The sequence below is a fragment of the Talpa occidentalis genome, unplaced genomic scaffold, assembly GCF_014898055.3.
Source record: "Talpa occidentalis isolate TD23 unplaced genomic scaffold, MPIMG_talOcc4v2.1, whole genome shotgun sequence".
NCBI lineage: Eukaryota > Metazoa > Chordata > Mammalia > Eulipotyphla > Talpidae > Talpa > Talpa occidentalis.
Genome location: NW_026555331.1, coordinates 7,937,802 through 7,964,658, shown reverse-complemented (window position 1 = coordinate 7,964,658; position 26,857 = coordinate 7,937,802). Strand labels below are relative to the sequence as shown.

The 26,857-nt window shown below is 53.6% G+C and overlaps 2 protein-coding genes across 5 annotated transcripts in view; one reads left to right on the top strand and one right to left on the bottom strand.

The window, feature by feature from the left end:
- TG (thyroglobulin) overlaps nucleotides 1–26,857 on the top strand; it is a 168,462-nt gene that overhangs the window by 109,129 nt on the left and 32,476 nt on the right. The gene's annotated exons all lie outside the window — the stretch shown is intronic.
- The window catches only part of SLA (Src like adaptor), a 65,054-nt gene that overhangs the window by 13,098 nt on the left and 25,099 nt on the right, over nucleotides 1–26,857 (bottom strand). For 2 of the 4 annotated variants that reach the window (XM_037501592.2, XM_054691966.1), the window contains exon 2: nucleotides 4,675–4,772. In XM_037501592.2, the coding sequence (XP_037357489.1) occupies nucleotides 4,675–4,735 (61 nt within the window). In that variant the 5' untranslated portion in view covers nucleotides 4,736–4,772. Of the gene's footprint in view, nucleotides 1–4,674; nucleotides 4,938–16,063; nucleotides 16,289–26,857 lie in introns of those variants that run through there. The other 2 variants (XM_037501591.2, XM_037501587.1) reach the window with 2 other exon arrangements.

Genomic DNA, 26,857 nt, shown 5'->3' with positions numbered 1-26,857 from the left:
CAGGAAACACACACTCACACAAGGAACCCATCTGACGGGGCTGGGCAGGCTGCCCGCCCAGCTCTCGCGGTCACCACCGACCTCGGCTGCTGTGGGTACTGTCTTGTGGGCTGGTGGGTGAGATGCAGCGGCGCAGGAAGCTCTTTATTGAAAGCTTTGGTCTCTCCATCTGTTAGGTGGGGCAGGCTGGGGCTGCGTAGACCCCAGGATCTCAGATGGTGCGACGAGGTGAACTCAGGCGGGGACTCCCAGGTAGTGGGCCGCTGCCTGATTCCAAAGCCCTAACCTCTCGGCAGGACAGGCAGACGCTGCCCTTGACCGATTCCTCACAGCTGAGCACCATCTACTCTGCTGCTTCCACGTTCACTCACTTAGAAGAGCTTTACCGCCTTTCTGAGCAAAGTGAAACCGTGGGCTTGATCAACTAATAACTATATCTATAGACTTACAAAATTGTTTCATGTGGATTTTTATAATCTCCATCAAATGCACCATGATAGAAAAGTTGAGTGATCACGTTCCCTGGAAACCAGGTCCTGGGCCAGCAGCGGATGAGTCCCCTGTCTGGGGACGTGGCCAAAGTCACGGGGCTCACATATATCCTGCTCCTATCCCACACAGGCTAAATCTGGTGGCCTCATTGTCCCTGGTGCTAAAGAGCGCCTACCCCCTCTGAGGACCCCCTGGTTTCTCGGAAGCCTGCCCCGCCATGCATGTGGCGTGGGGGTCAAGAGACTCAGGCCTCCTGGCTAGCAGTCCCAGCTGTCTCCTCCCCAGCCGTGGAGCCTCAGGCAAGTGATAGGACCTTCTTGTGCTTCAGTTTCCTCAACTGCAAAGTGGAGGTGCTGATAGTGATAACCCCTTGCAGCTGTTGTGAGTAGAATTTGTACATGAAAAGCACATGAGCCCCCCACTCTCAGCGGCCAGTCACCCTGGGTCTCCCAGGTGAGAACCGGGGACACACACTGACCTCTCTCAGCATCTGTGTACTTGTGTAGAAGCAGAACAAAGAGCCAGGTTTAGGGGGCTCAGGATTCACTAGGAGGCTTGTAAGAAATTAGCCCTGGGGCCATCACCCTCCATCACCCCGATTCTGATGAGAAGCCCGGGGTGCAGCCCTGGGAGCTGCAATATTGACAACTTTCCAGGGGACTCTGATGCAGGTGGTCTGAGGACTGCTTCCTGAGAAGACATGGGGGACCTTGAGACGTCCCTGCCCCCTCTTCCTCCACAGAGCCCTGCCTGCCTCTCACCCGGGGGCAGCCCCTCGGCGCTATGTAAATGCCCTGTTTCGCCTGATTTCCGTCCTGCACAGAAAGGGTCTGACGGTGTTGGGCTTCAATACCACCTCTGCTGGCGAGATCTCACTTAGGTGAGGTGATAAAAAGGCAACAACCCAGAAGGGAAAAAGATCACAGCATTGGGACTGAATTCTCTGATGAAAGAGAAAGATGAGACGCGGCCAGGAACCCCAGCCCTGTTCCGCTCCGCGTGCCTCTGTCTAGCATGTCTGCTCATGTGTGTAGCGTGGTAGAGAAAATCAGCTCTTTGGGATGATTTGGAAACAAGTCACAGAATCGCCATTCCACCCCTTTTAAAGCTCTTTTTTGGGGTGGGGGGTGACCATTTAGACATAGCCTAGGGCAACCGGGGGATCCAGGTGAAGTTTAAAAAAGTCATGACTGGAAAGGGATTTGCATTTACCTTAAGAAATCAAAAATGGAAATTCAGGATACCCGGCGCCTATTCACAGATCATGAAACCATCGACACAGCAAACTCCACGCCCGACCGTGTTTACCGCAGCGCTGCTGCCACACAGGCCGGGCTTGGGACAAGCCAGGGCGGAGGGCGGCCCAAGGGCTGCAGGGTTGGACCAAGAACATGGGGATGGTCCGCCCAGGATGCTTTGCAGCCCCTGGGGACGGGGAGTGCGGCCAGTGACAGCTAACTGGAGGCAGTTTGAGGACATGGTGCTCAGGAAAGCAGGTCAGGATGACAATATAAACACTGGATACTCAGCGGATCATTGGACAGAGTAAAATGCTTACAAAACTAGCAGACTTTAAGAAAGGAAGTGAGGTTTCTGGGGTAAGTGGAGGGGGAGGGAGAAAGGGCTGGTGGGGATCATCTGAACAGCACTGAGACGCGCCATAGCGCGAAGCCAAGAACCACTCTCTCCGCAGGCCCGTGTGCTGCTTGGGCTGGGGTGACGGTGTCTCCATCTGCTCCCTCCTGCATTTCAGAGCTGTTTCCCCTCCTGGGGGGCTGACTGACTCCCTAGGTCACGGGTTCCCAGGTGACAACCTGGAGCCTCAGAGGGTCATTTGCCTCTGGAACTGCCCCACTTCCATCAAGTCCTGCTGCCTCTGGGCACTAGACTAATCAGGAAGGTTCTGCAAAGTTTCCTTTAAGAGGGAAAGGATGAGCAAAGCCACATTCCCAGCCATTAAGTCACAGTGCTGATTTGGGGGGCAATCTCCTAAAAACTCATAGAACGGTATTTGTCTAAAAGCACACAGGTGGGCCGCCGGCGGGTCCCCATGCAGATCCGGGGCATGGCTTTAAGGCTCCACCAGGCTGACATCCGAGGAGGGCTGACGGCTGCTGGCCCAGGCAGCCGGCTCCCACACCTCCTGCACGTTCAGGGCCAATCAGATGAGTGGGTGCAGGCACATAGGCCAAAGGGGAGCGCCTTTCTGACAACCTTGGCAGCAGGCGGATGGGGGCCATGAGCACAGCAGCTGTCCCTGGCCCGCATTTGCCTCCAGGAGGTGTTCCAGGAGGTGTCAAAGAGAAGAGGAAGCGAGTTAGGACTGCACACAGGAGAGCTTTTCAGGGTGGAGGTGGGCCGTGGAGTGGAAAAGCCACCCCCAGCGCTTGATGTGGTTGCCTGGATCACCCAGGGGTACAACCCGGGGAATTCTCTGAACCCGGGGGTGGAGGGGGGGGGAGACCCCGCGACCTCCTTTCTAGCGGCGACCTCCCACCCACGCGGTGGAAAAAGAACGACTTCTTGCATGACGATTTGCACTGAAAAAATAAAGGCAAATGAACCCGTCCTGGGAGGCCCATGTTTTCCTGGAGTTTGCTCAAGCATGGCCCACAGCCCTGCGTGCTGTGGTGGCTGCCTCCTGGGCCAGCCTGGGCCGCGGCTCACACTGTCTGTTTTCCTGAACCAACCATGACCGTGTCGGGAGGAGGGGCTGGAGGCCGTGGCTGGAGTTAGTCTGGAGAAGGTGGGAGGTGGGGCCCAGACTCTCTCCCCGTGGCCCCATGAGCCTCTGCGTAGCTGCACACAGCTCTGAGTGTCGGTGGGAGGTAAAGGACCCGGACTTCTTGGGGACCCGAGGAATTCACACCGGGCTCCACCTTGTCACATGATCCTGTCTTTGTCCTGGGGAGCACGCTTTTGGTTTTCCTCCGAGGTTTGGGGAGGTTACTGGCTTAGAAAGAGGACTCCACATTCCTCCCACTTAGGGCTTGAGTAGGAGCAAGGCCTCTGCATGCTCAGTTGGGGACATCTGAAGGCCTGAGACCTCCCCCCATCACCTGGTGTCTCCATTTTGGAAGGCTGAGAAGGCGGCTCCTTTTTTAAGTGGCCATAGAAGGTGTGGAGTGAGGCAGGACAGGCCCCAGCTCTGTCCACTCTCGTGTGAGCTCTAGCTGGATGGATGTGGTGCCTGTGAACTTGCCCTGTGTGTGGGGTGTGGGGAGACCCACTGTGGCCACCCCTCAGGAGAGGGAGACCAGGCCACAACTGCTGTGATGTAAGGTGGGAGGCGGAAGTGTCCAAGGCCCCCAAGAGGCACCCCGTGCATATACCCCCTGACCTCCTGAACATTCCCTTCTCAGCCCCTCAGGACCCACATAGCCTGCCCTCCACCCCAACTTGGAAATACAAGAGAGGGTGTGGGGATCAGACCTGCCCTGAGTCGGGAGCATGCTGCTTGCTCTCAGCCTCTGCCTCCTGCTTGTGCCATGCTCGCGACAGCCCTGGCCGCTGGCTGAGGACTCTAGCTCTGGAGCCTGGCTCGCCCTGGCGTCTCTGGGCAAAGCTGACTTTTGTCATCCTTGATTAACCAGTGACATGGTGCCCACCTCCTGGAACACCAGGCCCTGTGGTCCTCCCAAGGGCCCCAAGGACTGTTCTTGGGCAGCCTGCTTTTCCTCAGGTGGGGGTTTTCATGTGCACTGATGCTCAGAGAATGGACATTTCTCTGCTTCTTTTATCAAAGGATTGCCTTCCTTTCCAAAGGCCTCATGTTGTTAGCATCTAGAGTCCTCAAGGAGCTAATGATCCCCATGGCAACAGCACGTCGCGGCTGGCGGGGCAGGCTTGGTACCCAGATCTCTCGTTTTCAGAATCAGTCAGACCTGAGTGCTCACAGCCAGTGACACCCATTTCCTCTGTGGGCCTCAGTTTCCCCAGCTATAAAATGAGGACATTGAGCCAGCTGTTCTTGAGGGTCCGTCACCAAACGCCCATCCTGCCGTGCCCACCAGGGCACACCTCTCCCCCAGCATTGACCTACGAGCACATCCACCACAGAGCAAGCGAGAAAGAAGACCCGGCCCTCTTTCGTGCCCACCGCCCCGTCTCAGCGATTAGCAGTGTCCCCATGCCCCACCTGCCCCAGGCTCACACGGGAGCATCACCAGGACCTGGACTTACCCTCTGGGCTGGGCAGGGGCCTCTCGGGGGGCGCCGGGGTGGATCTCATGCTGTTCCCCATTCCTCTCTCTGCCTGGGCCGTCGAAGTCGCCCGAAGCCTACGGCACAGGAGACACACGGGGAGAGTCAGCCACGCGCCGAGCCCTCTGGGTGGAGAGTGACCTAGTTTAGGGTACATGGCGCATCATTTCACGGCCGCTCACTTCTTGCCGGGAGGGTGTTTTCATGTGCAGATGAGATGGGTGAATGTTGGTTACATTTGTGCTGCTCCGATTCTTTTATCAAGGGGACTACAGAGCAAAACCACAGAGAGGGAAGTTACTGGCAAACGCTGTTGTTGGTGAAAGTTTCCACTCCGCCCTGGCGGAGGAGAGGGGCCGCGGCGGCTGCCGGCGGAGCGGGGTGCAGATGGGCTGGAGCTGCTGGCCTCGACTCCTGGCCTGGTGGGCTCAGAGCACTTAGACCCCAGGGGTTCCAGGGTTTTGCAACCACAGGGAGTGAGGATAGGGCACTTTCTGCTTCCACCTTCTCTCTGCTGCTTGAGTTTTTCAGCAGGCTCTGACAAGCAGTGGAAGAGGAAACCCCCGACAGCGCCATGTATTTGCTGCAGGCGTAGCAGGTTCGTGCGACTGTGACTTTTTGTGATTGTAAGTCACTGCACTCCTGACCCCATTTTGCGGTAAAGGAAACTGAGTCTCTGAGAGGGATGGTCGCATGGCACGGAACCCGGACCTGGGGCTGAACGACTGATGCTAAGTCTCTGGCTTGTTCCATGACAGTTCTGAGGGTGGGCTCTGGAAGGAGACCCCTGGGTTCAAGTTTTGGTTCTGCAGGTGCGAGCTAGATGAACTTGGACACATTACTGAGCTCATCCTGCCTGTTTGGGCGAGTCGTTATAGCACAGGGGGGTTGTGGCTGCAACAGGTCAAGCACAGGAGATGCTCAGGACAGAGCCCGGCAGGCCATACCTGCTGGTATCGCAGAGACGGGGTGTTTTCTAGTTGCACATGATGATAAACTCATTTCTGGGCCCTCATGCAAGTATTTCAGGGACACATGCTTGTTAGTGCCCTCTCAGGCTGCTGTCACTGCCTCCTCATGGGGACAAAGGGCATCAATGGGGCAGCGAGTGGGTGTCCAGCCCAGATAGTCTGGCCTGCACCCCATTCTGCATTGGCCTTTTAGCAACAGGACATATGACCTTGAAAGCGTTCAAGATCAGCTGATCCAGTACCCTCACCTCCCCCCCGCCCACTGGCCTTGACTCCATCTTCCATGTCTTACAGGTTTGGGTTTTGGAAAGGTCTATGATCTCAGAGCAAGTAGGGAAGGGAAGTCTGTGTCACTTCCTAATTTGTGAGGGACAGGAGAGGGGAAGGTGGAATATCTGCATATTAGTAAACAAGTGGAACCAAAGTGAGTGTTTTTTGGAAAGTTAATATAATTTAACTTAAATTATCAATCTAGTTAAACTAATTACTTAAGTTGTTTATCCATCATAACACAAACTGGTAGACTGTAATATCACTGTACTTCAATTGATTATAAGATACAATTATAAAAACCATAAACTCAAGATGCACCACAGAAGATGTGGCTGAGCAGGCCTCATGTCCAAAGTTAGGGGAGCACCCCTGTGCTCTGGTTCCACTGGCTTCTGTGACTGACACATTGGGGGGTCCTAAGGACCAGGCCCCTCCCATGTCCCTTCCTGGCGAGGCTGAGCCCTGTTTCCTTCATCTCACCACCTGCTCCCCAAATGCAGCTGAGGGGCTGCCTTTGGCCTTGGCGGCAGCTTCACATGGACTGGACAGGTTTTCACATCACTAGGGGCCCCAGTCCCCAACCTGGAGCGGCACTCAAGAAAATGAGCTCCCAGAAAGTGCTTGAAAAACCACACCAGGTGGATTGAAGCCTCATTCCTTGGGTACAGCAGGCACCTAAGCATCTCTGGTGTGGGGCGCCAAGCCAGCGCCCAAGAAAGGCAGCCTTGGGGTCTCACTATGGACCTCTGAGCCCCACCTTGCACCTTTCCATGGAAGGAGCAAAGCTGGTAGCCTCTGACCCTGTCCCAAGAGCTGGGGGTCCCATAGGAAGTAGCCAGCTCACCTTGTAGGGTGCACAGCTTCCTGCCCCTTCTGGGCTACACCTGGAAAAACCTGGACCCATTGTCCCTCAGCCTTCCTGGTGGTCCCTTAGGCCTCTGGGCTGCTGGACAGGACAGTGCTCTTAGAACAGGCTGAGGGGGGCCAGCAGCTCCCCCTGCTGTGGTCTCTGAACCCTTCACATCCACCTCACCCCTCTGGCTACCAAGAATCCCCACAAGTGTCCCCATACCACAATGCCCTTGTCACTCAGCTCCCCGAATGGTATCATCCTGCTCCTGGCAGTGGACGGGTCCTTGGGTCAGGGTTCATTACAGACTGGGGAGTGTCCTCATCTCACCCCACTAAAAGCTCACCTCACACCCACAAACCCATTAATTCCCTGCAAGGGAATTAAGCCTCCTATAAAGCGTCTTAGCCTTAGCCCCCTGTAAGCCCTCCCTCCCCCCTACAAGATATCCCCCCCCACAAGCCCACCTTACCCCACACCATTTAGAAAAACCCAGAAGGTGATAATAACCCCTGTGGTCTTCACTGCTTCTTTAATCTCTAAGAAGGAGTTAACTTTTCTGAGAAAGGCTTTGCTTGAAGAGAGAAAATCCCCCCAGAGGATGAGACTAGGAGTCCCCCTAATGAAATCGGGGAACAACGTGATTTAATCTGTGACAGTTTCATGCGGTGGCTGGAGCTAGGGGAGAGGGTCTGAGACGCATAATTGCTTCCAGGAAGAATAAAGAAAGGGCAGGGGAGAAACGAGGTCACACACGCAGGCCCCAGCCCGCGGGCTCCCTTCCGTGTGAGGTCAAAGCATGGAGCTGGTATCTGCGTGTTGGTTTCCCCCGCCTTTGGACCGGTGCCAGCGCCTGTTGTGGTGGTGGCCTCGCTCACCCTTCTGAAGCATGAAATTAGTGGAAAAGGTGAATTCCGAAGAGAGCACAGTTCCCTTTGAATTCTAACAATGGCGCCTGGAAAATTATTCAGAAAGAACTCCCCTCGCCTTTCTTGTGAAGTCCCAGAGACGAGCCCCGCCCGTACCTTTACTTCCTCAGCATCGAGGAAGGCATCCTGCGGCCTCCCGGCCCCCAATCTGCTGGGCAGCTACACGCGCCCTTGCATTTCATCTGGCCAGCCCCCGGGAGGCAGACCTGCCTCTGTCGCTGCGTGCGGAGGGCCAGGCCAGCTCACCCGCCCTGGCTCCTGGGCCCAGAACCCCGCAGTGCGGGAAGCAGGACGCAGCTTCCTCCCTGACTTCAGACCCCACGTCCCTTCCTCTCCCAGGGACGAGCTGCTTCTGCCCACCCTGGTCAGTGTGGACGCCTGGCATGGAGAGGTCCCGCCTGAGGGAGCTGCTTTCAGGGATGTGGGCGGTGCCTGCCCTCAGTCCCCCAGTTGAGTTCTGCTTGACCCGATGGGGCCCTTGCGCCGTGTACTCTGAAGGTACAAATACACCAGCTCAGGCTTCTCGGAACTTTCCTTTCCCGGGCAGCATCCCAGAATAGTCCCAGGCCCTCGCCCACGGTGGGCTGCTGGCGGGCAGGCCAGGTGTGGGAGAGCAGGGTATCCTGAGCCCCTTCATAGGATGCCGAGGGGAGGGGGGCTTGAGGACCCCCACAGGGCAGGTCTGGACCCTAGTAAACCAGGAACAGGTGGACGCCTTGGCGACAGTGGGGGCTCGTCTGAGAGCCTAGGTCGGGAGTCACCCTTCCCTTTGGCCTGCGCAACTGCTCCGAACAGCTGTCCATTCATTCACATGGCCTGCTTTTGAGCGTGACGCCTTGTGTGGGGGACATCTCCATCCACCCATCAGAACCCCAACAACAGCAGTAACAAGCAGAAGCCCCCACCCTCACCACACAGGCATTGACTTAAGCCCCACACATTGATCATGCTCCTAACAACCGCGCATCCTGGGTGAGACCACTGCTAACTTGTCTGAGGTTGTCCTCCCAGAAGGAGGTAAGCTGGTTCTAGCCAGGCCTGCCAGCGCCAAACCTGACCTCGTTCACCGTGAAATGCTGCCTGACTTCCTTTCCCCCCACCAGTCGCCACTGTCCAGTCTAAGAGGCCACAGAACAGTGTTTAAAACTCATCAAGGCAAATTCTGGACCACAAACTTTTGGGTCGCCTTTCATGCAAGGACATGGAGGTCCTCAGCACGGACATCCTGCCTGGGATATCACATGGCAGTGGCCGGAAGCCACATCCCAGTGCCCAGAAGGGCCAAGAGAGAGGCCAGTTAAGGCTGCTCAAGACCCAGCTGTCACCACCACTCATGGACGCCTGGTTGGTCAAAGGGCAGGAACGAACTGTGGGGAATGTTCTCCGACCTTTCAGGGCATTGTGTTAGGGAGCTGTTAACACTAATGTTTGTGCAGCAAAAACAGCAAACAGCTGTGCTCGTACTACCCCTAATTTTATACAAGTGTGACCTGCAAATAGATGTAGAGAGAAAAATGTTAAGGAAATTCTCCAAAATGTTTCCTAGGTCTCTTTCTCTCTCTCTGGGTAGTGTTTTTATAGATGAATTTATCAACTTTTTCTTTACATCTTTCTAAAATTTCCAAATTTCCCCCGCCTGCATGGATTGCATTTATTATCAGAAGAAGCTGGGGAGAAGGGAGACTTGCAGGGGTCTTCAGAGCAGGCGGGTCATCAGATCCCGCTCCTCACTGCTGGCTGTGTGTCCTTTGGCAAGTCACTGCACTTCTCTGAGCCGCTGCTCTTAAACCCATAAATGTGGGCCATGAATACATGGCCAGCGGGGTTCTTGTGAAGCGTGAACTGCAGTCATCTCTAAAGCATCTCTAAGATGGGTATGGTAAATAGAAGCTAAAATGACCAAACCTGGACCCCTTGGGAAATCGGTGGCCAGACAACTTAGAGTGTGAGCTTGAGCAAATCATCCTTCCTTGGGTCCCCCCAGCGTTCTGCAGTGTTATGGGAAAGGTTGGCCACAGTTGCTAATGGCCCTTTGCCTCCACCGTACCCTGCTGACTGGTACCACGACCTGCCCTTTTGTCTTGGGAGCTCTCCATCAGCCTGGGGTGTGAGCTCTGCTCCTGGAGCCATGAGAGCTGGGACAGGGGTTCAGCTTCCGTTGGTTCCCTGCCAAGGATCATGCAGGATTTCCGGGGGGCACCCCACCACATCCTGACCTCCCTCGACAGGTGCAACCACCTGCCCATGACCCACATCACTCCCTGCTCGCCTGCCAGGGCAGGTGCAGCCACAGGCTGTCCCACCTGCCCCCAGCTCCACCTTCTCGCCTTGCCCCGTGCAGGGGCGGCAGTGGCTCCTGGGGGCCCTGGCCAGGGCAGGACCTACGAGCAGGCAGCCCACTTCGAGGGGCTTTCCTTCTTTTGTTCTCCTTCCACCTGACTAGAAATCCGAGGTTTGAAGGCGCTGTTTGGACGAGGCCACCCTTCCAGGATATCTCAAGCCTGGTGATTGATACCTGTTTTAAGAAAGTTTCCCCAGAAGCCCCTCTAGTCTTGACAGGACACACCAATCAGAAAACACCAACTACAAAAGGGCATTACAAAGTGCTCTGAGAGGGCAAGCAGGCTGCTCGAGGTCCCCCAGCATGTTCTTGGGTCTCTCCCAGCACTGTCATCACAAGACACCCATCCCTTTGCCAGTGAGGCCGCAGGCCTGAGCCCGTGTCCTGGCCCCATCCACCCTCGGGTGCCCCGATGAGGAGCTCATGTGCTCTGAGGCTGGAGGGAGACTCAATTTAATCCTTAGGCCACATTAGCATGGAGGCGTCCTATACAAATTATGATTATTTGAGGATGGTGTAGGGATAAGCCAAATTGGGGCCGCGTAGCTCTGCAGCAAATTTCACTTTCACTCCCGTTAAAGTCACAAAAACCCCTTTCCATTTTTATCTATTTGCTTTGACTTTAAACATGACTTAGTGAAGCTTCCTTGCTGGTTTTTCACAGGCTGAGCACCTGGTGGGGTCCACACGGCTCGGCTCAGCTCCTGGTGACAGCGAATGTGTCACAGGCCAGGGCGGGCGTCACACCTGGTGGGGTTACAAATGGGACTTAGGACCCAGGCCAGGTCCTAAGGTTACAAATGGGACTTAGGACCCAGGCCAGGTCCTCGACAGCCACGTCCCCTGTGAACTGACTGACTTGAGAAACACTGACCATGGACAGAGAGTCATGGCGACCACCGTTAAGCTACCAGAGTGGGCAGTTGTGCAGAGTGGGCAAACGGGAACCTTCCTAGACTTTCTTTGCATGTCAATATGGAGACTTAGGAAATGCGGGTTTCATTAGAAGGTAAAGGCCTGGAGACTTTCCTGTAGCTGCCTCTGGGCCCAGGGACCGTCAAGTCAGAATGTTCTTTCTATTGATTGATTTATTTTTGTGACTAAATTTTCTTTTTTTAATAATTCTTTTCTTTTTTATTTATATATTTTTTACATCATTGTTTGCTTTTTTCCTCCCCCTCAGGTGTAGTCCCCATAGAATTTCCTTCACCAGTTCACCCATGTGCTGTCACCACAGTCCCCTGTGCTCTCTCTGACTGTTCTTTTTTGTCACGTTTCCCAGCAAAACTCAGTTAGTTTTGCTTTATGTGCACACTCCTGAATCACCAGCAGGGGCGGACAGTGATCAAGTGAAATGGACATTGCTCTTTTATCTAATGTAGCATTCACCCCTGGGGGTAGGGCGAGTCACATCTCAATGCACAGATGCCGGCACAGAAGGCTGGTCCCGGGGCCTGGGCTTTGCTCTTTCTGCGTGGGAGGGAGGGGGCTCTCCCTGGTAGTGTTGGGCCATTTCTGTGGTGTCAGTATAGTCGTGCATGTTGCTTCATGGCGGGAAAGTGTCCTGAGAAAGGCATCGTGGTGGTGTGAACGTGTATAAAGCGCAGTCACATGCCCAGGTGGCCTGGTGCACCACCGTGCCCTCGGTCCGGGTTGACCAGAGGGCCCTAAGGCCATGAATGGCTGTGTTCCTGCCATGGCCAAGTTCTGGCTTCCAGGGTGACACCCCTAGATGTGGACTTGGGAGATATGCACCCTGACCCTCCACGCTGTAAGCTGCAGGCCAGGGAGAGCACAGGCCCTTTGCTGCCTGCGTCATTGAGAGCCTTGGAGTGGAGGGGCTAGACTGAGTGTTCAAAGTACACTGACCCTCCGCTGCCCCGAGGAGCCCCGCATCTTACAGACAAGGAGACTCAACCTCAGAGAATTTAAGTATACTCTCAGGGTCACACAGCTTTTCAGAGGTGGGGCCAGCCTCCAAATTCTGGCTCCTTGTATTCTTCACCAGATGCCTTCAGTTCCCCTTGTCACCATAGAATGAGGTTTTAGGCCCAATAGCAAATGATGAAAAAAAAAAATAGGATTGCTGGTAGAAGCAGAGAAAATACTGGGGATCAGTGTGTCCCTGCCCTGTCCCTGTATCCCCTGTCCCTGCTTACGTGCCACTGACCCGCCACACGGCCAGCTGCCAGCTCCTCCCTCATGCCCCTGCCCGCCTGCGCTGAGTCCCGAGCTCCTGCGGACAGGCCATCAGCTTTGTATCATGGGGTCATCCAGATGGGAGGCTTCCTCTCAATACTGGGGAGAGAAGGGGTGACCTAGTGTTCCCCACTGTGGGCCGTGAACTCTCTGAGACTTTGGAGAAGTCAGTTTCCTTCTTTGGGTCTGTTTGCTTCCCCATAAATAAGGGGGAGCCTTAGGGGGCTCCCCATGCTCCTGAGGTGAGTATGCGACCTGAGGAGTGGGGAGGGAGGTCTCCTCCTGAGGAGGTCCACTCCTGAGGAGTGGGGAGGGAGGTCTCCTCCTGGGCCTCGCATGGTCTCTCATTGGCCCCCGTGAGGAAACTGTGTAGGAAGCTTCACTCTCATTTTGCCTTTTGTCTAAGTGGGGACACCAAGACCAGCGCATGTGCTTAGCCAGACCCCCCAGCTGGTGGGAGGTGAGGTGGGATTTGAGTCAAGGTGTCTGGGTGCAGAACGAGTGTGTCTTTCATGAGCATGCTCTGAGTGTGAGTAGTGGACGCAGCCTGTCTAAACCTGGGATTGTCCCTTCTTGTGACAAGGCCCTGGGGTAGCCACCTGAGGTGCTGAAGGGCCAGTACATCCCGGGGATGGAACAGCAGGTGTCTTCCCAGCCTGGGCGCAGCTGTGGTTCCCCACACAATCTATACATAGAGGCTTCTGATTTCCAGCTGATGGCCCATGTGACTCAACAGGCCTGGGGGAGCCGTGGGGGACCAGCATGCTGGGACATGGGGAAGGAGGGGGCTGCCTCCCAGGGTGAAGGTGAGAATTAATGTGACCCACCATGCTGACTAGACTGGTGCCCTCCGCTCCTCCCTAGGCTCTGCTTGTTCCCTTTACCCTACACCACCCTACACCACATCATAGGAAAATCATTGCCTGCAGGTGCCTGGTGCATAGTAAGTGCTCACTTAATATGGCTGAGTGGCTGAAGGTGTGATTATCAAGACAGATCAAGTGTCTATCAAGGACCTGCAAAGCCGGGCTTCTCCAAAGTGGCCCATTTCCCCTAAGGACACTTGAAAGTATGGCTGGCCCTATCTTCTGAAGCACTTTGGGTCTTTCTGCCTCCCCCTTTGGCTGTGGTCCCAGCTTGCCTGGAGGGTGCCGAGGAGGCAGGTGTGACTTCGCAAAACTGTTTGACAGCAAAAGTGAGCCATGAGGTCCCGGAGGCCCCACAGTTACTGTCATGAAATAAGCTCCCTCTCTTGGTGGTTCTCAGATGGGAGGAAGTGGTTTGGAACTGATGTACTAATTTCCTCTGGAACTTTTGGGTTGGTGAGAGAGGGAGGAAGTTAGTTACATGCTATGGCCTCAATGGGTATTTATTAAGGGAGGGGATGAACAGACAGATCGATGGATGCATGGAAGAGGGGGTGGTAGGTGCATGGGTGAGTGGATAAATGTACTAACGGGGCCTCAGGTTGCTGACAAGAACCAACTGCTCTGGTCTGACATGCTGGAAATCTGATTTGAAAAATTTAAGCTCCAGCCGCTCTCAGAACTGAAGGAAATGCGTTCTTTCTAAATAGCAAATGCAGAGCTAGCAGTGTGGATTAATGCAGAAGCTGATGGAGGTTGCTGGAATGATCATTTCTAAGTCTTTAAGAAAGGTGCTCCCCTTAGAAATACGCATCACTCCTGGAAACTCAGAGTGGGGACATGGTATTAGGAAAGTGATTTAAGTTTGCTGCAATGCAAAATTGTCCATGCCCACTTGATTGTATCAAGTGGAAGCAGAAGGCAGGGAGCCGTGGAATGCCCAGCTCCTCACCCGCACAGGCTGGTGAGCCAGGAACTGTTATATTTTATCATGGCCTTTTACCCCTTGCTGTAAAGAAGTGCAACTTTTGTCGTACTTTAATTGTTGGAGTTGGGAGTGATATTTATAGCTGCTATTTAGTATTTGGCAGCTCTTCCCTCTTACATATAAATTACATATCTTGGGCTTCCCCAGTGGTGCAAGGGGCTAAGCACCATACTATGAAGCAATCCACAGCCTCTGCAGCATGAGTTCGATCCCTGGCCGGCCAGGGAGCAACCCACATGGCTCAGCAGACCTCTCCTGTCTCCCCGCTGCTCCCCTCAGCAGTGTATTTCACCGTCTGCCTTTTCTGTTCCCCACTCTGTCTCTGGTAAATCCTCTAACCCACCCTCCTCCCCTGCATCTCTGGCCTGTACCCTAGCTCTTGTGTGCAAAAATAAATAAATCTTTAAAATAAATAAATAAATAAAGTAAATTACATATCTTATAAACATGCAAGGAAGTAGGTCTTTTTGCGAGGAGGAAGCTAACACTCAGGAGAGGCAGTGACTTGCCAGAGCCACACAGTTCTCCGGCCACTGACCCAGAATATGGCCCAGGAGTGGTGGATTGACACACTGGCTTTCCAGAAGCCCCCTCAGGGCCTTCACTCTAGATGTGTTTAACAGAGTCTGAATACATCCCAGTCTGTGCATGGCATAGGTTTTGAACAATACTATTGTTGTACTTTTCAGACCTTATTTAGCATGTTTGATCGCCTTCTTGTAACTGCAGAATAGCAGTAGCAGCAGATTTTGCCAAAACTTTGATTTGGACTGACCTCCCCAATTTTAAAAGAACCACAGCCCGGTTTCATAGACTTGTGGCTCAGCAGCTCCTCGCAAGCCAGAGTGACAGGTTGCAGAGTCGGGTGCCTTCTTCTCAAAGCAGGTTCTGCTTTAAATGCAAACCTTGATCCTTCCCACCCTCACTCTTGCCAGGCTCTGCCTTCCCCCACAGCAGCCCTGGGAATCCTGAGAGTCTCTCTTTAGCGGTGTGACTTGGGCAGATCACGGAACCTCTCTGAGCCTGTTTTCTCATGAGCCAGAAGCAAATAATCGATACCCTACAGGATTGTTCTGCAGAGCACAGAAAGCTAACTCTTCATGCAGTGCCCCCAGGCCTCACGCCTGCGTGCACAGCCCTGACCCAGGACCCCTGAGGCCAGAGTCCAGGCCGTCACCCAACACCAGGCTCTCTGGGCACACAGGAACTGACCAGATGTGGAGGGGGCCACCATTTGTGGAAATCCTAGTTCTCCAAAATTTTACTAATATTTGGTGCTTTCAGAATTGATATTCCTCACCGGCTTGCCTTTAACTGTACCCTACACACAGCCACCGGCTCTGATTATTATCATTTATTATCACTGCTTATTGTTGGCTCTTCTCAGAGAAGAGCCTTCACCCCAATGCCTAGATGCACTCTTGGGATCGGCCGCCCTCCTGGGCTGCACACACCCTCACGTACCCACCCCGGGCTGACAAGGGTGATGGAGCTCCTGCTGTGTGTCTGAACCTGGCCTGGGTGCTGAGGTCAGGTTAGCTCTTTCACCTGCCCAGTACAGAGCAGAGCCCCACAAAGAGGGACCAAGGTGGGTCCCTGACCCCGCTTACAGAGGCCATGGAGGCCTGAGAAGTGGGGAGGCTTGCTCAGGCCAGGCGCGCAGGAAGTCTGATAGCAAGCGGCGCTGGCCATGGGGAGAATGGCCGTTCTTTAGCCAGAAATTCCCTTGTGCTGGATGTGCTCAGCACAGCCGGCACCGCCCCCCTCCCCCCGAAACCAGGCAGCCCCGGAGCAGCTGAATGAGGCGGCTCTGTGCCGCCCTGCCGCCCTGCAAACGCTGCTCAGCCTGTTCTCTCGGAGCCCCTGACTCCAGAAGTCAGCTCCCCAGCCAGCTGTGTGTCAGAGGTGCCCCAGAGACTCCTCTGCCAGCCCCGCTGTGTTCCCGAGGTACCTTCAGAAACTGGCAGTCTCCCCGGGGGTCCTGAGGGGCTGAGCGCGGTCACCGCCGCTCCATCAGTGGCTGTGGCTGGCTCCCAGGGGTGTGGAGAAGCCCATGCTATCAGGAGCAGCAGTTGCTGAAGCGACTGCACACTTCCTCTCGAGAAACGGGGAAGGCGCGGGGTCTCGAGCAGCAGGTTCCTGTTTCAGCCTCTGCTCTGAGCGGCTGCGGCTGCGAGGACCAGCAGGAACCCAGAGATCCAGGCCGCACCCAGGCTTTTGGAGGCTGACCCTTTGTGCTGAGTTGAGAGGCAGAGGAGGTTGGGTGGTGCCCCACACCCTGCCCCCCCACCCCCCGCACCACTCACTAGGTGCTGGGAGGCTGGGCTCAGAGATGCAGCTTCTCTTTCTTGGTTTCCCAATTTTTGCTGCTTCCTTCTGTGGCTGCTGAATGGGCCTCAGAGCAGGATCCCTACAAGGACAAGGGTCTTGGACTTAGCAGAATGGGCATCCAAACCCCAGTATAGAAAGGAGCTGACCCGCAATGTCCTGGCCAGGCACTTCCTCTTGGCTATGCGGCTCACAGAAGATATTGGAGAGTTTATGAAAAATGCTCACTTTGCCACAGGTTCTGGGGTAGGCAGCTAAGTAACCATGCAGTGTTAGGGGCTTGGCGGCACCCTGGCCACAGGGCAATGCGAGGGGTGGGGGTGACATTCGACAGTAGCGAGCCGGTGCCATTTGGGGCATGCGGTCCTGATGTGGTGGTTGTGGGGGTGGCAGAAATTCCTTTATTTTAGATTTCTTTCTTTCTTTCTTCATACAAGAGCTGGGGTACAGGCCAGAGGTGCGGGGGTGAGAGGCCCTATCAGAAACAGAATGGGGAGCAGAACAGGCAGATCTACTGAAACACGCTGCTGAGGGGAGCAGCGGGTGAAACAGGAGAGGTCTGTTGCACCATGTGGGTCACCTCCCTGGCCAGGGATCGAACTCGTGCTACAGTGGCTGCAGATAGCTTCATAGTGCTGATGCTTAATCCCTTGCGCCACCAGGGAGGCCCTGGCAGTAGTTCCTAAGAAATAAATGCTGACCTGCTTGGAGGTCAAGTGTCACGACAGCTCTGCCTTTAGAAGAAGCCCTTTACATAGAGACGCGTAAAGAGGACAGACAGGAAACAGATGTGCCAGAGGCTGGTATTTGGTGATTCCAGGCGGAGAGCCTATGTGCATTGTACTATGGTCTTATTTTGACTTCTTGGTGGGTTTGAAATTAAACTATAATACGGAGAGTGATCTCCCTATTGATAGCAAGTGAATCTCAAACAGGAAAACCCAGCACAGGGGGCCAAAAGGCATGTTGCTGGAGGGGAGGGACACTGCCGCAGGCCCACTGCAGCAGAATGGCCGAGAATTGCCCGCGTGAGCTGGGAATGACAGATGACCACACTGGGCAGCCCCCTTGCTGACACCCCCCCTCCCCCGCTTCACAGAGATGACAGAGCACCCAGTGACTGGCCCAGAATCACACGGCAGTCTCAAGGCCAAGCAGCAGCGCCCAGCATGGAGGGCTGTGACGCAAGTTGCCAACCCAGCAGCCAACCCAGCCCCCCGGGACAGTCATTTAGAAACCTCACTCCGTACACTTATCGAAAATAAATTCAAAACATCAGGGCTGTTTCTAAATTTAGAAGGAGCTCTGCACTAGATAGACGCTTCCTTAGACAACTTGCGAAAACATCCACTGTGCTAGGGGCACCCTGGGAAGATCAGGGTGATGTTGTGAAAGATTGAGTGGCAGCTTGCCGGGGCCGAGAGCGGGTGGCGTGAAGACGCAGAAATGGAGCTTCCTCCCAGATTCCCAGGGGACTAGGGGAGGTCTAGACCTGTGACAGAAGGCATGAGCTCAGTGGCAACTTTGCAAAAAACATGTACTGAGAACCAGCACGAGCTGGACCCTGACTTCATTGTCTCTCTCCATCCCTTTAGCCAATAAAACTTCTCTGGGCCTGCTCCAGGGCTGGGAGTCAGGCTTGTGCCGAAACTAACAGACACCCCACGCTCCCTGGCCTGCCAGTGTGCAAGCGCCCTTCCTGGTGGCTCTACAGGCAGTGACCCAGGGCCCAGGGGGTGCCTGGGCTGTGCCCAGGAGGGACGGGCACCCCGCGGAGGTGCCACTGAGACCCGTAGGAGGAGCAGGGGCTGGTCATGGAATGAGTTGGGTGTAGACCTGGAGCGTTGGGGGACAGACATGTGGGCCCGATGGAGGTGCAGAGTCAGGTGGCTGAGGCAGACCCATCGAGGGGTCTCGAGGAAACAGCACACAGTCCAGGAGCGGAGCAGCTGCACTGAAGGAGCAGCTCAGGGTTTGGAGCTCTGGGGACCTGGGTTGCAGTATCTGCTCTGCTGTTTCTAGTGGCTCTCAGGGTGACCGGGAGTTGCTGCTAACTTCCCCCGGCCTGGGTGTTTCACCATCTGTTAGCCGCCAGGGGTCATTGCCAGGAGACAGAGTGCACTGGAGAAAAAGTTCCTGAAAATGTCGATGGTGCTGGGTGCTGCAAGGCGCCAGGGCTGTGGCTTCTCGACGTGGGCACCGTTGGCTCCTGGAGTCCAGGGCCGCTGCACCATTCTTTGCCGTGTTGGGGTTGGGGGGCTCTGTGCTCTGCAGGGCATCCAGCAGCATCCCTGGGCCCTACTCACTCAATGTCAGCAGCACCTGCCTGTCTGTGTCATGACACCCAGCGATGTCCCAGGTCTCACTCCAGGTGCCCTGGGGAGCAAGGTGGCCCCATGTGAGAGGCCCTGGATTGCACCAGTCCCTAGAGGCCCCGAGGGCCCAGGAAGGCAGCAGGGAAGCCTTTTTTCTCATGGCTGTGAGGGCTGCTCAGCTGTCAACTCTGGCTTCACGCAGACTCAGCCCTGCTGGAGGTCAACGCATTTGAGAACAGTGTCCTGCCGAGGCTCCCTGAGATTGGCTGTTGCACCTGCCCTCCTCTCCAGAATGCAGAGGGCCGGGAGGTGGGCCAGGTGCGTGGCCCGGGCCGGAGTACCGGAGCCACAGGGGAGGCAACCATGAGCTGTGTCTTTAAGGAGTCCCAGTGTGTCTGAGGGAACAGAGCAGGGGCAGCACTGGCCGGTGCTCTGGCCTAGCAGAACAGGGTCTTTGGGATGCAGGAGGAGGCTTCTCAATGCAGAGGACTAGAAAAGGAGGGTGGGTTTTACAGAGGGAACAAGGAGTGCGTAGACCTTGGGGCTCCTGCCTCCAGGTGAGAACCTGGCAACCAGGTATAGGGGAGCCAGGTTGGCTGCCTCTCCAGCTGTGGGGTCAGCACTCAAGGTCATTGATGTTCTAAATGAGCACAAGAAGCAAGGACAAAAGCACTTGGCAGAGGATGCCCCGCCAAGGACTTCATAGGGAGTCAGCCAGCCCTGGTGGGGGACAGTGTCAGGAGGACTAGCGGAGAGGCCGGGTCTATCTGGGTGCCAAGTGTCTCGTTTCCAGAGGGCTTTGGAGTTAATTAGCTATCAGGGTCCAGGCTGATGACCACAGGCTGGTTAGCCAGATGCCCTATGGGTGAGGATGGCTCATTTAAATGAGAGGATGACACAGTCCTCACCTGTGGAGAGGAAGTGTTTTGCTGTGTGAATCTCCACCTCGCTGCCTCTTCGCTGTCAGTAGCCAGGTGTTCCCAGGGCTGGCAGAGGCCCTAGCCCTCGCCAGACGAAGCCCCTAGTCCGGCGTTGCTGAAAAGTCAGCCGTGCTCTGCGCTGTGCTGAGTTACATAAACGTGTTAGTTCACTGTTCTCTTCCGACCTTGCTCAACCTACACTTACCGCATTCGCCCTGGGGAGGCTGTGCCCATCTCTCAGCTTTGGGGGGTGATTACAGAGGTCACCCAGAGTTTGGGACATTCTCTGAACAAGGCCCGGTTTCCGTTTTTGCAACATTGCTCTCTTTACTGCTTCCTCTCCGGCCACTGGCATGCCAGCTCTGTCATTCTCTAGACCCAATGCAGGTATTCGTGTAATTACATGCTTATCGTATTAAGCATTCGTGGCAGCCGTGAGGCTAAGCTGTGGAGCCAGTGTCTGTGACACTCTCCCGGTCATCCAGGAGCTCAGAGTGGGTGGAACAGGGGCCAGCAGTGACCCGGGTGGGAGCAGCGGGGTGGGACCGCGGTGCTGGTTCAGCAGAAGCCAGGGAAGCGACTGGCGGAGTTGCGGTAGGCCTGTTTTGACGGGGGCCGATGTCCAGCTCAACCTTGACTATGAGATGAGTCCACCAAGGCGCGACCTTTGGCAGAGCTGGCTAGATGTTCAGTCTGTGCCCTCTCTACTTCATCACGATGGCATGACTTCTGCTGCACCTTGCCTGGTGTTGGAGGCAACCTCCTTGTCTGCCACCCATGGGCCATCCTGTTTCTAGGATCTTGTCCCTCTCAAACGTGTCAGCCTGGAGCAGGCTGTTGAACTGAGTCACCTCATCCTGTATCAGCCCTGCTCTGTGCAGCTTCCCATGGCGCCCCATCTGCTTTGGCAATAGCACAGACTCCTCACTGTCCTCACCGTCCCAGCTGCCCTCCCCGATACCTTCCCTGGCTCTGCTGGGTTTGCCTCCGATTGACCCCTGCCGGTCCACCAACCTGCATGGACTCCCCCTCGATACAGGATCTGCCGGAATCAGGGGCCAGTCTCCTTGGGGCGGCGAGGGCTTTGCTCCTCTCATCCTAGAGTCAGAGTCCACTCACACGACCCAGGCTTCCTGGAGCCCCTGCAAACATGGGGCAGCCACATCCCCCCGCCCCGCCTCCTCTCCTCAGAGGTGAGCTCCTTTGTCCAAAGGCCCAAGCCACAAGCTGACTCACACCGCCTGCGAGTGTGGAGGAGGGGTGCCCAAGGCAGGCCTTGCCGGGACGACCTGCGGCTGCCCCTACATCTCTACTAACGTATGCATGGTAAATATAACACATTTTAAAATAATAAGACGACTTAAATGATAGTTATGGGTAAATATTCTAGAATTTTCTTCCTGCACACCAATGCGTTGTCATGTGCACCCTATTTGAGCGACTGAGACTCGAATAGAAGCAGAAGGGGGAGCAGGCATCATTTCTAAACAAAGAGAACCTTGATAAGGCATTTTGAAACTTGCATTTTATCTTCCCTCTGTGCAAGAGTCCCTCTTCCGCGAAGGAACCAGACATCTTGTGAACTCTGCTTAAGAACAAAAACAGGCTTCCTGTGAGGAAAAAGAGTCCAGGTCTGGTGGTCTGCGTGGCAGGGGTCTGCACAAAGGGAATCTTCTCAAGGGGTTCTCGTTGCACTGCCCATCCTCATTTCTCTGTTGCAAAGAAAGGGGCATCCCACGAGAGCAGGGGCCTGTTTGGTCATGGCCGGAGAGCAGGACCAGCATGGCACAGCCCGCAGCCATCCAGTGCTTACAGGCAGAGGGAAGGGCAGTGGGGAGGGAGCTGGCAGGGAGGGAGAGTAGGGACATGGGAAAATGAAATCCTCTCCCTGGAGATTGCAAACTTTCTTAAGACCTTAATCCTCTCCAGAGTCCCAGCAGCACCAGCTTAGAGGAGGGGCTCCAAGATGCCCCTGGAATTATCCCTGTCACGGAGAAGGGGCAGGCTGTGTCCTGGGTGGTAGAAACAGCTGCTGGACACTTATTGTAAGGCCCCACAGCCTGCTCTGGTGTGGCCGCCTCGTCACAGCTCTGCCCCAGTATTTCCATCTGATAAAAAAATAACAATAAAACTTGCCCAACCACCTCTGAAAGTGCGTTCGCAGCACAGAATGAAGTTAATAGCTGTAACGGAATTATTGTGGCTTTTATTAAAGTCCCCTCGAATGCGTTCATTCCAGAAAACCTGATAATTCTGTGAGATATGCTTTTTGACTCACGATAAGATCCTGTCATTATCTGAAGCAGATCGAGCTCCAAACTGGCCTTGATGTCATTTTAAATGGTGTCATCCATTTGTAAGCGACTGGACGGGTGTGAAATCGTCAGCTGGGGCTGCTTCATTCCCCACTGAACCGCAACTAATTACGCTGGCACCGTGAGGCCGCTGGGAGGAGCAGCAGGATGGTGGGCTCTGGTGCTTAAAATATACTTGCAGGAAAAAGGGTCAAGCCCAGAATCCCCTTTCAGACTGGAGAAAAGTCCACTGTTTATGTTTGTTTGCTGTTTGAGGAACAATCTTATAAACGATGATACCTGACATCTCTACAGGGCGCTACTGGTTAGAAAGTCTTTTCCAAAGTTGCGAATTGTTGTGATATTCACAAGAACTCTTTGGCACATCCACTGTGGTTTCAGCAACTGCCACTACTTCTCAGAGACCTGTACGGGCTCAATTCTTCTCAACAAGCCAATGAGGGGCGGCGCGTTCTCCTCATTTTGCATTTGGGGAAACTGAGGCCTGGGGGTTTTGAAACGGCTTTCTTAAGGACACAGCCACTAAGCGGAGAGGCTGGACTTGACCCTGGGAAAATGGACCTGAGGCCCCTCCTCTTGAGGCCCCCCTCGAGATCCTGTTCTAATATCCATGTCCCCCTTGAGGAAGCCGAGCCCTGTGAGTAGCTGCTCATCACGTTGTCAGCCTGGATTCGATGAGATTCTTCTCATCCCAAAGCCCATGCTCTGCCCGCTGTTTCTCCAGTGCAATAATTTATACTTGTTTTCACCTGACAAATTTGAAGGGGGTGGTGCTGGAGAGCATGTGAGGGGGCTTGGGAGCTGAGCAGTGCCAGGGATTCAGTGGTGCCTCCTCAGTCAGAGAGACCCATCAGCACCTGAGCCAGAGTCCCCTGGGAGTATCCTGACAGGAAAGTTTGGGAACAGGATTTGCTTGAATTATGGGCCCAGGGGCTGTCAGGGGGTCCCTGTGACAGGGTGCTTTTGCTGGCCCCCCTACTCACGTGACCCCTGCAGGCACATCAAGTCAACATATTGGTGTCCCCGCTCTATGCCCTGTGCCTGCTTTCTCGGCAAGAGGTCACTATGGGTCATGTCTACTCAGCCCAGATCACTGTCCTCTGACCTCAGCACAGTCAGCCTCTGTGCTGTCAGGCCAGGCACAGCCACCAGCATGTGAGCAAGTTAGCACCCACTTCTCATCTCCCGGGCAGGCACGGGGAGCCCTTTCTACTGGTCACGAGCTGGTCATGGCAGGTACTGAAGGAAGGAGGGTGGCAGGAAGGAAGGGAGGGAGATAAGGAGGAAGGGAGGCAGGTTGGAGGTGACTGGGAGAAATAAGACACAGCGTCCTCATTTCTAGAAGACATTGCTGGGTTCCTGACTCTTCTAGACTTATGTTCCCTAGAGTCATTCTTCAGACAGCATTGCAGAGAAAGTCGGTGGCTCAGGCTTTCTGGTGGCCAGAGTGAAAACCTCAATTCTGGACTGGCTTTGAGCCCAGGTGCCCCTACCTCTCCCCAACGTGAGAGACACATGAATGCATTGGTGGGCAGGGGGCTGGTAACTAACCTCAGAGATGCCACTAGTAGCTTACAGATATCCACCAATCCACACAAACCCAAGCGGTATCAACAAAACACTGACTTTAAAAATGGAATTAGTGAAGTTAATTGAAGATTTGTCAATCAAGCCACTAAGGGATAATAAGCAGAGGCCAAATGTATCTTTCTAATTTCTAGATCTATATTCTTACCACTATTCTACACTGGACATTGTTTTACAAAGTCATTAGAGAATGGCATATGGTCGTCCTGCTAGTAACAGAACTAAGGGAAACAGAAGCTGCAGGAGCCAGAACAGCTGAGCTGAACAGGCACCCTGCTGAGCCCTTCCACCTGGAATTCCAGCCGCCCTTCCACAGCTGAGGGAATGGAGGCTTGGAGAGGGGAAGTAACTCTTTCAAAACTAAGGAATCAGAAAGGGGAGGCAAAATGAGTGAAAGGGATCAAGAGATATGCATTTCTGGTTACAACTATGTCACAGGCTGTACTTCGCAATTTGGAAACTAATGTTGGTAATATTGTGTGGCCAATCTGAAAAATGCTAAGGAAAAAGTATAGTAGACAAAGGCTTGATGGCCATCATTTCCCAGTGCATCCCAGCACTGGGTCATCAAGTAATATACCTCACAATGGTAGAATGCCGGATGCCAGTCATTGTCCATTTAAAGAGTAGTGCTACTAATTATTATTATTGCCGTGAAAAAAAATCAGCACATATTATATATGCACTGAGAAGAATAACATGGAAGAGAAGGTAGCACATCCACTTTTCTGCCCCAGGCTATCCTCCAGAAAGAGCAAGACTTAGCCTTTCTCTACAGTCCAGCTACACGCATCCTTATTCTGAAATGGCTGGTCTCTGAAACAAAGCCAGGTGAGTAAGTGACCAGAAAGAAGCATCCAGGCACGTCTACGAGTTATAATTCTGAAATGATTCTTTTTTAAGGCAACACACACCTGATGTGTCTGTGAATTGCTGGCTGAGCATGGAGGGGGCGTTCAGCCACTTGAGATAAGGGGCACTGTCATCCCAGCCATCATTCAGGATGTCACTGAGCAAACTTGGTACCTTTGCCTGGGAAATCAGGACTTTTCAAGCACCAAGCATTTAAATGGTTTCTGACAGCCAGAAGGTGGCTGAGGCAATTAGATGTAATGTTTGTGACAGATGGAAGAGGCACTTTGTCAAGTCTGCAAGAACCTGCGGGAAAAACATGACAGCCGAGCTAGCTCCATTCTGAATGGAGCCAAAACCCAGCTCCTTGTGTTTTCTGAGTCAAAGAGGTGCCTGGAAGGCCCCCCTTGGAGGTCTTCCAGCCTCAGGAATGGCAGGCATGGCCTCCACTGCGCTTCCACAGGCAGCTGCGGTGCTAGACAGGTGGAGAGCAATGTCTGGAAAGGTGTCTGCAGGAGCAAGGCTGAAGGTGCCCCAGGGCCTCCATCCCTGCTCCCTAAGGCAGGTGAGGCCGTGTGGCCCAGTGGCCTCAGAGACAAGTAGCCTGAATTGAATTCCAAAGCATTGGGTAAGGGAGCAAGTCCTTTCTCTTCTCTGAGCCCTGTCACTCTAATGAAAGGGGTGCAGCCACTGCTCCCTGGTTCAAAGGGGCAGCACAATTAAGGGCAGTGTGTATAAAGACAGTGGGCATCCACTCCCTGCTAAACCTGCCTTCTCTTTCCTCCATGGGCAGACACATTCTCCCCCCTAGCAGAGACTATTCAAGTAGGCAAGTAAAAGTATGCCAAGGCACCATCCCTGGAGAGCAGTTCGTCAACACGCAGTATACAGCTTACCAAGGCTGTAAAATCACATCTGTGTAGAACGCAAGGGAGGACCCCTCCACCTTGGGCTCAACAGTCTATTAGATGTCACTGCAAAAGCACAAGCAGTGAAGTCTAAATAGATGCTGGGAATTCGTCAGAATTAAGAACTACTGCATGGCAAGAGGCACCACTGAGAAAGTGAAACTTCAACCCACAGAAGGGAGAAAATACTTGCAAATCATGTCACTGAAAAGGGACTTGCCCACAGAATATGTAAAGAACACTTACAAATCAATAACAAAGAAAGATAAATAACTCAACTTTAGAATATGCAAAAGATCTGAATAGATATTTCTCCAAAGAAGCTATACCTGTGGCTCATCAGCCCAAGGTGAGCATCATTGGGTGATAGGGAAATGCAGAGAAAAACCTCAGTGAGACGCTGCTTCATACCCACTAAAACAGAAATAAAAAAAAAATAGATGATAATTCGTGTTTCTGAGGACGTGGAGAAGCTGGAACTCTCATACATTGTAAAATGGTGCAACTGCCATAGAAAATGTTCTGCCATTTCTCAAAAGAATAAGCATGGATGGGCCTCCCTGGTGGCACAAGGGTTAAGCTCCACACTATGAAGCAACCTGCAGCATCTGCAGCAAAATTTCCATCCCTGGTCGGCCAGGGAGCAACACACATGGCACGGCAGACCTCTCCTATTTCCTGCTGCTCCCCTCAGCAGTGTATTTTCACTCAGTCAGCCTCTTCTGCTCCCCACTCTGTCTCTGGTGAATCCTCTCACCCCCCTCATTTCTGGCCTATACCCCAGCTCTTGAATGTATAAATAAATAAATCTTAAAAAAATAAGCATGGAGTTGCTATCTAACACAGCAGTGTCATTCTAGGTAAACAAGGAAGAGAAAAGAAAGAAGACATAGACCTACACATGAGAACTTGAATGTGAATGCTCACAGCAGTATTCTCTGTATGCGCCAAAAAGTGGAACAACCCAAATGTCCGTCAGCTGATGAATAAGCAAAATATGTTTATTCAGTGAAATATTACTCGGCGATAAAAAAGAGGAAAGTAATGATTTGTGCTATACCACGGATGCAGCGGAAGAAGCCAGACACCAAAGAGCACCTATTATAAGATTCCCCTTGTAGGAACCGTTAGCACAGGAAGCTCTCTTGAGACAGAAAGTATATGAGTGGTTGCCTGGGCCTAGGAGTGAGGGGGAGCCTAGTCTGCTAATGGGAACAGGTTTATTTGTGGGTGACGAAAATGTTCTAAAATTAGATTCTGGTGATAGTTGCCACAAAACTGAGGCTTTAACTAAAACCACTGAATTGTGTCCTCTAAATGGATGAACTGTGTATGTGAGATATATCTCAAATTATTTTTAAAGTTAGCACAAGTGGCCGGGAAGCAGAGCTTAAAATACTTTCCAAACATTCATCATACATGTATAACACTAAAATATTTTCCTTGAATGAAGCTTTTCACGTGGTCTCCATTTAATGGGGAAACCTTTAAAATGTAGTGCAAACAGCTCATTCAATGCA